The sequence below is a fragment of the Pinus tabuliformis genome, chromosome X, assembly GCF_031772625.1.
Source record: "Pinus tabuliformis cultivar Carrire ecotype Pingquan chromosome X, CPIR1, whole genome shotgun sequence".
Taxonomy (NCBI): domain Eukaryota; kingdom Viridiplantae; phylum Streptophyta; class Pinopsida; order Pinales; family Pinaceae; genus Pinus; species Pinus tabuliformis.
Window position 1 is genome coordinate 560278854 of NC_142308.1, and position 12464 is coordinate 560291317.

General features: G+C 40.7%; 1 protein-coding gene across 1 annotated transcript; it reads right to left on the minus strand.

Moving 5' to 3' along the window:
- Positions 1 to 9462: 9462 nt before the first annotated feature.
- On the minus strand, positions 9463 to 9999 carry LOC149141251 (uncharacterized). Its single transcript, XM_089451199.1, has one exon. It carries the CDS (start codon positions 9997 to 9999, stop codon positions 9463 to 9465), a length of 537 nt encoding a protein of 178 aa, XP_089307325.1.
- Positions 10000 to 12464: the final 2465 nt, after the last annotated feature.

Consider the following 12464-nt stretch of genomic DNA (forward strand, 5'->3'; position numbering starts at 1 on the left):
TCGGAATTAGTAGTCGAGACAAAATGGGGACCACTTATAGGTGACACCTCTCTAACTTCCAAGGCATCCGTGAATTGGGATTCCTCTGGAACCAAGGTCAATTCTTCTCTGGAAGCTATCATTTCCATGTGCTCCATGAATGAATGTTGGAGGTTTATGACATGTGCCCCTGATTCTTTTGGTTTGGTACTCTTCAAAGTCTACCTAATTTCTACATCCAATTGTTCAACTTGTTGGTCAAACCCCTCGACATATACATCACTTTCCTTAGGCTTAACCCACCGAATCATATCAAATTCAGTCATGCCTTTATATTTTCATTTGACAGAAGAAACAGTAGAAAATGACGTCGCACGTTTGATTTCTTCAACACCTCTCTAAATTTGGGATTGACTAGACTCAATTTGTGCGACTGTCTCAGTCGTCCCTATAGATGATTCTAGCTATAAATTTTCCTCCGCTAGTATTGGTAGGTTTTCGAGCTTTTCCAACTCAAGCCTTCTTTTCTGAACGTAAGCTAATAACCCAACCTACTTCTTAAGTCGAGAAATGGAACACATGGGGTCATAATGCCAATAGTCATCTTGCACGAACCCAAAAGGAGATATCTTCCTTTCCAAAGTATCAATAATTTTTTTATTCTTGGCGATTAAAGGAGAAATATGATAAGGATAACTAAAAAATACTCCTTTCTTTTTGGAAACAAAATGAAATTACAATTTTTTTCCTTACTTCATACGCAAATAAGAAAGGAGAAACATAATTAGGTAACTGGTATGGTGGCTTATCAAATGCATACAGGCGTAACAATTTATAATCAGGAGATAAGAACCAGCCTCTGGTGCTTTCCTATTCAGTCAATCTTAGAATTTTGGTCTGCTTTTGGGAAATTGTACTCACAGTTGTTTCTGTTATTTAAGCCTTTAGGGGGTAATAAAAGCAACCGATATACTAATAATAAGCTAAAGGGAGGCGCTAAGGATATATTGCATCTGTCTGATGGAATACCTCCCTCTCTCTACCATTAGTGTTGGTGGTGCTCAGAATAAGTTTAAGACTCATGAAATATGCATGGTAATTGTAAAGGAAAAACTGTACGAGGTAAGAAAAGTGGTGGTCGGAATTGAAAGGAATGGAAGTGGATAAGTCTATTATAAGGGCGTAGGCTAAGTATTTCAGAAAATCTATGGTTTTCTGGTGAGGATGAAGGGTGATAAGATGAATGGATAAAAACAACGTCTCGTCCAACTGGGAATCGTCAGCAAGACCAAAAATGACAGAAAGGAGGGAAGTTAGGGTTTGGTAAAAAGGTTTAAGCAACCGAGTAGAAATGGGAAAGAGTAGTTTCAGCTCAGGGTTAGGGGTTTCGAAGAGGGTCTTAAGGAACTCGAGCTTGTCCTCTTCGACCCAAGTGATAAATTCCCTATCTAATCCTTTTTATGTTATGTCATCCCCTTGGGCTGGGACACCCAACATCTTAGCTAGTATCCCTTCATCTACCCTAAGATACAATGTGCGACTATTTTTAAAGTAAATCACTTATTGTTGTAACTCGAAATGTTCGACCAATAACATAATCAAGTGAGGGTCGAAATGTAAAGGAGGGAGAGTTGTATGCAGAATTCTAGTTTTGGGTAGGCATAGGTCGGCAGTCATCGTAATGGTTGAAGGGCTAATGTTCCTCTTCAACATGAGGATATCGGTCAGGCACAACTTGGTGCCTTGAACCCTAGCCAACCCATTCACTAGGGATTCCTTGCTAATTGGCTCAAACATAGCTATCAGTAGGTGAAAATTGCAAGTGTAAAAACAAGCGAAAAGAAGGAATGACTTAATGGCTAGTACTAAAACGCAAATCAACCAAAGTGTTTCCTTACAATTTCAAATGACCATAGCCGCACTAAGTGAGAGAGCATGAAGAAAGTTAAACTAGCCAGAGAGAATGAAGAAAAGATGGCCACCATGAGGTTTAATGGGAAATTAGTAAGTTAATTAATGTAGCGTGTAAGTGCCCTCTCTCTATTGGTCGAACCAACAACTTCAGAAGATGTGTCCTGCTCATCACATGGAGGTTCCAGTTAAATACCACACAAGTTCAAGTGTGATGATTGTTGATCTATAGGGGATCAATGGTTGTTGCATCACCGGTTCTATGCGGTAATGCTAATGGGAGGGAATATCTGAGTGTGATCACCCCTAAAGCCGTCACATCAGAGAGATCGAACGGTGGAGGATGATTGGGTTAAAAAATGGCACTTAACATGTGTGTTATTTATGCTGTGAGTGCGCCTGTGAGACATTAGAATAAATCTTTTCCAATGATTGATCGGGAAATTGAGTGAGTGTTAACCACATCAAGAACTTTAGAGGAGGGAAATAACATGTTAATCAGAATATGATGGGTGATTAGTAGCCATTGATCTTTAATCAATCGAGATCTGCCCCTATATAGTGCCTATATGCCTGCTTGATTTTTACACAGGGTCTTTTACCCTACTATTTAAATTCGAGAGAGAGGAATACTTGGAAAAATTTAAATAGGGGGATGGGATTTTATCCCAACATTGGCTCCATCTGGGGATGGATTCTTGGTGTGAGGAGCCAAGAACGTGGCTCATGTTCCTTTTCTGGTTGGGTTATGGAGTCACAATTAATTAGCGGCGTAGGCTCTTAGAAAGTTAGCTCCATACCGATACGGCACGGGGGAAATATTTGCGATGCGATGGATTAAAGGGGAAATTAATGAAGAAACAATGGGATTTACTTAATGGATATTGTTGTAGTGTTTTCTTCTCAATGATGTATGAAAACAATCCACTTAAGATTGTGGATGACAAACAATCTCAACAATATAAATGGATGCTAAACATTGTAGATATTCAACAACTGATAGAAGCAAAACTGCCAAAATTCTGATATATGCCACAATCATAGTTAAACAACAAAAAGAAATAATAATAACTCCAATCATCCAATGGAAACCAGATACACAAAGAATAGTTTTATTATAACACCTGTAAAGGGAACAAATAAATGTTAGTAGTCCCCCCTATGTGGGATGGGTTCTCGGCTATCCTCAAATGTCTTCAGATTGTGTAGAGTCTCTCTCCTCTATAATGTGTAAACCCAACAAAGATATGGTGTGTGACAATGAAAATAATCAGAGTTAAAAGAGTGAGTGCAATAATGAAAATAATACAAAGTTAATAATGAATGAAAAACCCTTCTATTTATAACAAAATATTGATTTATCCTCGAATAATGAGAAATAATAAAATATTACTAACCCCCATTCTAGAAATAACCACTTGGAATATTTTATTATATTTGGTTAGGAGGGAAAAAGTATTTAAAATTTATTATGAAATAATAAATAAATAAATGGTTTATTTATCATCTCAAGAAATTGGTTAAGGAATAATAAACAAAGAATGATTTATTTAATTATTTCTAAGGGATTTATTCAAATTTGACAAGGAATAATAAATAATTAGTGATTAATTAATTATTCCTAAAGAAAAATAAGATAATTAATAATTTATCTGTTGATTTTTCATAATTGGGTCAAATTAGACAAAGAATAATAATCGAACAATGGTTTAATTGATTATTCCTAGAAGAAAATCAAATAAATAGTGATTTATTTAATTATTCTTCATGGGTTTAATTATAAATTACGTAACAAAGGTGGTTTATTAAGTAATTTCTCACAGTGAAAGTAATTTTACTATGGTAAAATTGGCTTTACATGGTGTACTTCGATCCATCTAGTAAATTAGGCTAGATGATCAATTTTTTGGTGATAATAGATTTCCCCCCAATGTATGAGCGTTAGGAGAAGACTTATGACCGAAGTACGTTGTAAAGACATAATCACTAGACAACACAGTGGAGTTAGAGAGAGAGAGAGAGAGAGAGAGAGAGAGAGAGAGAGAGAGAGAGAGCAACAAAGCTTAAGCAAAAGAGGATAGGGACAGTGGGGCAAGACTAATGCAAGTCTCATTTTATGTTATGGTACCGAACCTCAATGAGGTAGGGGAGGCATACCCATACTCGCCGAGATAACTTAGTACAAAAATAATGGTGTGCCAAGAAATATAAAACTAAGCAATGAAGTACATGTTGAATGGTAAATGGCATGCTGGCATAGTAGAGCCAGAAAATAATACAATGTATCCCATATACATAATGCACATGGAAAAACATGAGCCAGCAATGAATACAATAATATCTAAGTACATGAGATATAAAGGCCTTTCTCTCAAAAAATGAGTGGGAGTGAGGGTAGAACAACCGAAGAAGCCTTGCTGAACCAGGAAGGGCTCTGTAAAACTGAATGGATCATCTAAAGGAGATGTGCATGCTATGAACACTGCGATCAGTAGGAACCGAACCCATTAAATATGTGTAACTATATCTAAGGCTATAACATAATAGGAATGCATCAGGGCATGTGGGGGGCTACCTGAAGGGCCGCCCCCTCTTGAGGTCTGAAACATGTCACACACACCTAGGAATCACTCGTACAATCTGCTGCATCACTGGACCATCAACTGTATGAATCACGAACATGAAACAATCAAGTCAAAGGGAAATAACAAGTCCCTCTGCTCAATTTGAGGCACCAAATAATAATGGAAGATCAAACCAAGACACACCACCCTTTAGGTCGTTCTTCTAGAACAAATGAGATGATGTTGATAGAATAAGGCTCGCGATAGATGAGGAAATGAGGATCCTCGGCTAAGCCATGAGCGTAAATAGTAATGTGAATGATGGACTAACACTAGGGATAATGGAAAATGTGGGACTGAGGGGAAGACAAACAACTTCCCTTGTCAGAGCATAAATTGCATGGTTGACCTGGCAGAATCTGACTCAACTCTGGAGGGGATGGGGACAGTATGACTAGGGGCCAAAATGGGCACACAAGATGGATGGTATGCAACGATGGATGGAATACTATGACATGATATAATCGGATGCGAAACAGACTGCATGGATGCAAGGGTGACTCATCACGGATGCTTTGATCAAGGGTGACTCGATGACGCTGCCACACAGAATAGGCCTAGTGGGGACCATGAAAGCATGAGTAAATGATGGATACTCATGATGAAAATTGACACGTTAGACAACAAGTATTAAGAGGAGGTGGACCTCAAAGTACAAGTGTCTCATATGAAGAAATTCAATTTTGAGAGGCGACTAAGTGACCATTCTTGGAAAAATGACTTCGTGGTGAAGTGTCAAATCATCAAAAACTAAGGAAGACCCATTATAGTACTCGATGAGATATTTCCAATGGTGCTGATGGTTCATCAAACTGAGCTATGATATTGTCACAATGTGTGATAGGAAAAATGTGGGTTTTCTTATAAAAGGGCATTTTCCCACCAATTTGAGAGGAGGAGAAGGCCCTAAATCTTGTGGAGATAATAGCAGACAAACCGACCATTAGGATCAAGAAGCTTCAACAAGAATACTTGCAGTGAACATTTTGTATGTGTTATTTCCTATCTGGTTTAGACATGCATCGATTTGCATGTTGGTGTATAGTTTTCATGATGTCAGTGGCATGGTTTTGCCAAGTTATGAAAGTTGTTTTCAGCCTCTACTTGCCTTTTTCTGGATGATGTGGTATGTTGGGATGTTTTCTCATTTTTGAGATTTGGTTTTTCATATAGATTTCAGAATCTAGTGTGGAGGTGGTCTTAAGGTTCATTCCCAAATGCCTTGACCAGTTTTGGCATGATACACGTTAAATCTTGAGGGAGAAGTCTGAGTTTAGGACCTAATGATGCAGGTTTGGATTGTGGTAAAGCTTGAGAGATTGGTTTTGGTTTAGGGACTAGCGATCCAAGAATATATTGCATTAAATATTGAGAGACAAGGAGATGAAAATTCCTCAAGGATAATGATGGATTCTAGATGGAATTCCAAGCTCAGTTCGGTTGTGATCGGAGAACCGGTTTTGGTGTGATCACAGTTTGGTGAGGGTGGAGATGGTTTAACCTCTGGATTCCCTTGGTTGTTCTTGGATTGGTTGTTTTATGATATCCCACATTCATGATTGGAATATGACACGGGGGTGACTGGCTGAAAGACAGATTTGGTTCAGCCAGGTCTATGGTCCGGTGGTATGTGGAAGTCTCAAACCTAGTCACATTTTCCATGATTAATGAAAGTTAATTTCTCTTACTTTTTCACTGGTTTATATGTGGATTTAATGGATGTCATATGTCTGATATTTATATGGTTTTATCCTCGTTATGAGCATGGCTATATGACTAGTTCATGTCATGGTTATTTCATGTATTTACTTGTAATTGTTAAATGGATGGATGCAACACCTAATTGATGTTACAATTTTTCAACGAAGAAGGTGGTGATCATTCTAGTTATGTTTAATAAGTTGTTTCAGTCATTTATGCTTTGTCTTGTATCCTAGACTTGTAGATTGCATTGATGCCAAGTGTTTGAGAGAATGTCAGTCCCCATTTGGGATGCTCAAGCCTACTCTTTTTTTTTTGTAAATTTGTCTACTCCTATTATTATTCAAAAAGTTTACAATGAGGCAGGCCTCAAAAATCTCTCCATACTGACTATGGATTTAGCAGTGCTCTTACATTGGAGGGCAAAACTTCCCTTTGAATCTGACCTGACCCACAAATAACCATGAACAGACCGAAAGACTATTGGTAGTTGACTAAGCCCATCTATACCAAAAACTACCCAGAAAGTAATACAAACAGAGGTAGAACCTTGCTGAGTCCAAGCATGGACGGAATTGGAGACAGACTTTAACCTGAACATCACTAAGCCATACAATAACTTTATTAAAAACCAATAGCCAAGAATGGGTAATCCTGAAGCACCAGAGAAGCGCATTCCTGTTGGAGTTGTGCATCCACTGAATCATTGAGAGTACCTGAGAAAGGAGGGAGTTCCAGATCAACCCCTTGGTTGGCCAATCGATCTGCTACCTTGTTGGCTGTGCGCCTGACATGCTTGAAAATAATGTTATGGGGGTGCCTAAGCCTTTCCTCCAAAGTTTCGAGCCTACTAAGCAACCTCCAACTGGACGCTATTTTAGCTGCTGAGGTGCCTGCTTGGATTCTTGTAGCTGCATTGATGAGGATAAGGGAGTCTCCCTCTACTTCTAACGGGTAGAAATTGTGTTGATCGGCAATGCATATCCCTCTCCACAAGCCTTCCAATTCCGCAACATTGTTGGTGTCTTTGCCTATCGAACCATAGTAGATATGCTCAGCTACTCCTCTGTCATTTCTGAAAACTCCTCCATACCCTGCCGGCCCAGGATTTCCTTTAGCTGCTCCATCAAAGTTCAATTTGAAAGAGGAAGCGGCTGGAGGGGACCATTGTATGGGGGAGACAGATTTAGCAGGGGGACGGGATTTGATGTTAGGCAAGCAGGATAAGTTAAGATTCCAGGAGTTCAGGATGAGCTGCTCTTGAGGAGAGTCCGGCCAGTCAGTTTCTAGCCAAGATCGAAGCGCCAGAGTTTCTTGGAGATTTTGCTTTAAGAGGAGCCAGAGTATTTCTATAGGCCGTCTACTATTGTTGAAGACTCTGTTGTTCCGTTCCTTCCATAAAATCCAGTAAAGAAAACCTGGAATGAGGTTCCATAGAGAATTAAGGATGGGGCTATGATAAGGGTGCTTGGGCCAGGTTCTTAGAGTGTTTGCTATGTCCCCCTGCCTAACTCCTGCTCTTTTATTACATTGATCAACTTTCTCCCATAGCTGAGTTGCGAGAGGACAGGTCTCCATGAGATGCAGGATGGTTTCCGAGTGAAGAGTGCAGTTGGGACATCTTGAGGGTCCGATGAAGCCCCTTTTTTGTAGATTGTCCCACGTTAGGATGCGCCTCTTACTTAAAAGCCATAGAAAGGTTGATACCTTGGGCCAGAGTCTGGACTGCCAAATACGATCCCAGAGCTGGTCCGTAGCTGTGTTGCAATTAGAATAGCGTAATCTATATGCCTCCTTGGTGGTGAACATACCTTTTGTAGTGTATCCCCACCTCAGTTTGTCCTGCTGAATCCCCTTGACGAATGCCTCTAGAGGGGCGGAAAGGAACAGATGGAGAGCCATTGAGGAGGACCGAGAAGCAGGGTGAGGTAATAAGATTCATTATCCATCGGGTCCATGTGGCATTAAAGCCGAAGGCCAACAGCATTTGATGAATATATTCCCAACTGAGCTTATCGAATGCTTTGGAGAGATCAAGCTTCAGAATCATACCTGGTTTTTTTAGAATTTTTAAAGAGTGGATCACCTCGTTTGATAGAATAATGCCATCCATTATCTGATGCCCTTCTACATATCCAGTCTATTCTGGAAGGATGAGAAGAGGGAGAAGAGGTTTGAGCCTATTTGCCACTACTTTGGATATGAGTTTGTATATAACATTACAGAGAGCAATCGTCCGGTATTTGTCTGGCATATTTGATTCCTCCCCTTTGGGAACTAGAGCAATGAAAGTAGAATTGAGGGAAGGGAGGATCCAGTGCATGGATCTTGATTCTTCCACTAATTCCCAGACTTCTGTGCTGATCAACTCCCAAAATTCATGAAATAAATTGGAGGTGAAGCCATCAGGACCTGGAGCCTTGCCATCCTTTAGCTGATCCATTGTCTCTTCTACTTCCTGCATAGAGACTTGTTGTAATAGATTTTGATTATGATCTTCTGTGATTATTTTGGGTATGTGCTGCGTGATAGATTGTATGGTTGTTGATCTACTTCCTGTTTGTTCTTTGAGCGCTTCCTAGAAGTACTCTTTGAATTCCTTTTCAATGTCTTCATGCCTTTCTAGTCTCTCCCCTTGACTGTTATTGATGAAGGCTATATTGTTGTGCATTTGTCGTTGTATGGTGGATCGATGAAAAAAATTTGTGTTCTTTTCCCCTTCTTTAAGCCACCTGATTCTGGATTTTTGGCGCCAAAGGATTTCCTCTTGTAGTCTTCGAGCTTCTATTTCTGTCCAGAGGGTTTGCTCCTTATTTGCCAGTTCCTCTGTTCTTCCCTCCAGGATGATGGTTTGCTGTAGAGCACACATATTCTGCTCCAATGTTTTCCTGCTTTCCAGAATGTTGCCAAATTGGGTTTTATTCCAGACTTTGAGCACTTGCTTGAGATTTTTTAGTTTCTGTTGAAATTGGAACATCTTTGCACCTGCCGGGGGAGTAAAGGATTTCCATGCAGCTCGGACCATTTCTTTGAAGTTAGGATGTGTGAACCAAAAGGCCTCAAAATGAAATGGATGATTGCAATGTTTACCTGGATGTGTCCATTGAAGCATAATGGGCCAGTGATCAGATCCACCCTGAGGCAGGATGGAGGCATGAAAATCCCCTCCCAAATGTATAGCATTGTCTGAAATGAGAAAACGATCTAACCTGGAGGCAATATTTTGAATTCCCCTGTGTTTGTTTGTCTAGATGTACGTGCCAATTGAAGTCTGAATGTCCATGAGCTGATTGCTTTGAATGAATTGTTTGAATCCTGTGCTGTCCTCTTCTAACTTCGAGCGGCCTCCCTTTTTTTCCTCTAGATTCGTGATAATGTTGAAATCCCCCCCGCTGATCCATAGAGGGTACTGTCTGTTAGAGTTAAGAGCTGTAAGTGCATCCAGCACTTCTAATTTATGATGTAAGTCTTGCGGGAAGTATGTATTAGTGAGAAGACCATGCAGATCCGTCCCAATGAGATGAAATGAAGCTTGAATGAAACAATGAGTGGCATGAAAATCTTGAAGCGTAAGGATCTGCGGATTCCAAGCTATAGCTAGGCCACCGGAGGCCCCTACCGCATCCACTGAGACTGAGCGACTGCCTGTCCATGCTTTGTTGAGGATCCTTTCGAGGGCAACACTATTACTTTTTGTTTCTTGTAGAAAAACTAGGGAAGGCTTCTCTAGCTGAATCATGTTTTTTAACATTCTGTGTTTTGAGGGGCTGTTGAGCCCACGCATATTCCAGGAGATGAGCTTCATGAGGAACAGTGGGGTTGGGACTTGTAGAACTTCGTCAACTTTGGAAATCTTCCTGATTCCATTAAGATTTCTCCTAAAATGATGGTCCTTTGCAGATCAGTTTTGCGCCCTCTTTTTTTTGTTTCTTTTAGGATTTTCTTTCCATCCCAGGGACTTCCTGCTTGTATACCTAGACATTTATTATGTTGAGCTTTGGTGAGAACACCTTCCAATCGATCTATTTCCCATGGAGGTATTGAGTTGTACTCTTTCTGCTTGCATGCTGTTTCGAGTTTGAGTATATCCAGTCCTTCCAGACTCACAGACTCTGGGTCTTCCTCCATTGTTGTGGGGATGTTCTGGCATTCCTCTGGGATATCATCTTGTAAACTGAGTGCTAAAGTTGCATCAAGTTCCATCGCTGAAGGTGGAATTTCATCTTCTAAAGCCAGCTTTTTTGATTCCGAGGAGAATAGAAGGCTGGAGGGCTTAGAGGAAGATGGGGGCGGGTTAGATTTGAGACTCTGGGAGGGAGATGGGCGTGAAGGGGAAGCCTAAGAGTCATTATGTTGCTTTTCTAAATGATCTTGAGGGGTAAGAATTTGGAATTTGTTCTGGGTTTCAGCTTTTTTGGGGCTGGAGGGAGCAACATGATGTTTTTTAGCATGCCTACGGCGATTGGGCACCTTGGTAAAGCCCTCAGAGTCTTTGCTGGCCTCATTAGCAGGAGATTTGATCTGAGTGTTCAGAGGACAATCCCGAAAAAGATGGCCATGTTCATGGCATTTGCGGCATCAAAAAGGAATATGCTCATAGTCTAATGGTTGAATCCATTCAAAATCATCATGGAAAAGACTTACCGAGTCTGCAAGGGCTTTAGTAAGATGCATCTGGATGCAGATCCTGGCGTAGGAAGTATATCTTCGATTTTTGGTTTCCTCTGCTACTTTGATGAAAACCCCGATGCTATTGCCAATGTCCTTTAATGTTTCTTCTTTCCAGTATTCTGCAGGTAAAGAATACATGCGTATCCACACTGGAGCATGACTGAGATCTTCTGTATCTGGATTGAACCTGGGTTTCCAGTCACGAAGAAAAAGACCCGAGGAATTGAAGAAATACGGACCACCCTCAAATATGCGGGATTTGTCCTCCAGGCAGGAGAATATTGCAGTGAAGAAGCCTTTGGGGCCAAGTAGCAAGGTGACTTGTCCTTTGGGCTTCCATTTTGAGGCTATCCACCCCTGTAGGGCTTTTTCGGTTGGCCAAAAGCCAAGAAATTTTCCAATGAGAGCGTGATCCTTCATGTATTCTATTTCGTCGTTGATTCTATGGCTGGGGAGCTCAACTTTGATTCGTTCCGTTGCTTTGGGAATACAGGTAGCCGAAGTCGCCTTTGGTTGTGACACCGGATGTTCTGGATTCGCCCCCTGTTCATTTTCTTCCTTTTCACGTGCTACTGTATGCTCAACTGCTATGTCAGTCTGAACTGAGCCCTGTTCTTGTCCTGAAAAGTCGCCTGGAGGAAACAGCGATGCAGAGGATTTGAAGATGTCAGGCGAGAGGTTATCTAGAAGAGGGGGGAAAGGTCCCGCCCCTCCCACAGGGGAAGCCATGACGTATTGTTTACCAGGAGCGCAAGGGATGGATCGCTGGCGGCTCAGAAAAGGGATGCGATCAGGTTGGTGCAGAATGCGCAGATCTGAACATTTGCTCAGAGAGCAGAGCCTAGGGTTTTTTCCAACCCACTCAAAAAAATCCTTATTATTATTATTATCTTCTTTCTTGATGTTATCTTTCCTGCTCAAGCCTATTCTTGAGGTTGATTTTTCATTTTTTTATATTTTAATAATATCTTAGATGGATTCTGAAGGTTATAACAAGTCCTGGGAAGAGGCCGAGATTATGGGCTAGAAAAGTGGCTCAAATCTTGGGGATGTTGGCATAGATCTACTTGAGAAAGTTTGTGGATGCTAGTACACAGGACTATGAGAGTGACTTTGGCTTCTGGTCATTGTATTTCCTATAACATGAGAGAAAATAGGGGTTAAATGGCTTAAATCATCAGTGGAACTCAAGAACAGGATGTATAAGTGGCTGACATGTCTGTTGAAGGTGCTCTTGTTAATATGGATGGGTTTGTTTGATATGTTCTATCGGTTCCATTTCCTTAAGTTCACCAAGGAAGTTGAATCCCTTATAGTAGCCTCTCTAATCACATGTTTACCCCGGCTGGTTGGTTGCTTCAGTGGACCTGTGAGGAGGGGGTGCTACAAATTGGTATCAGAGCATGGTTGCACTCTCCTTGGGTGAAGGTGCTTGGTCATGCATGCATTTTAGTTGCATGTGTGTCTATTGCACTTGCATTCCATGTGCTTATTGCATTGTATCATGTTGATCATGATGGTAGTAAGGTTTTCATGAGGAACTTGATGTGATTTTTTGGGATGTAGTGTCAGAAGTAT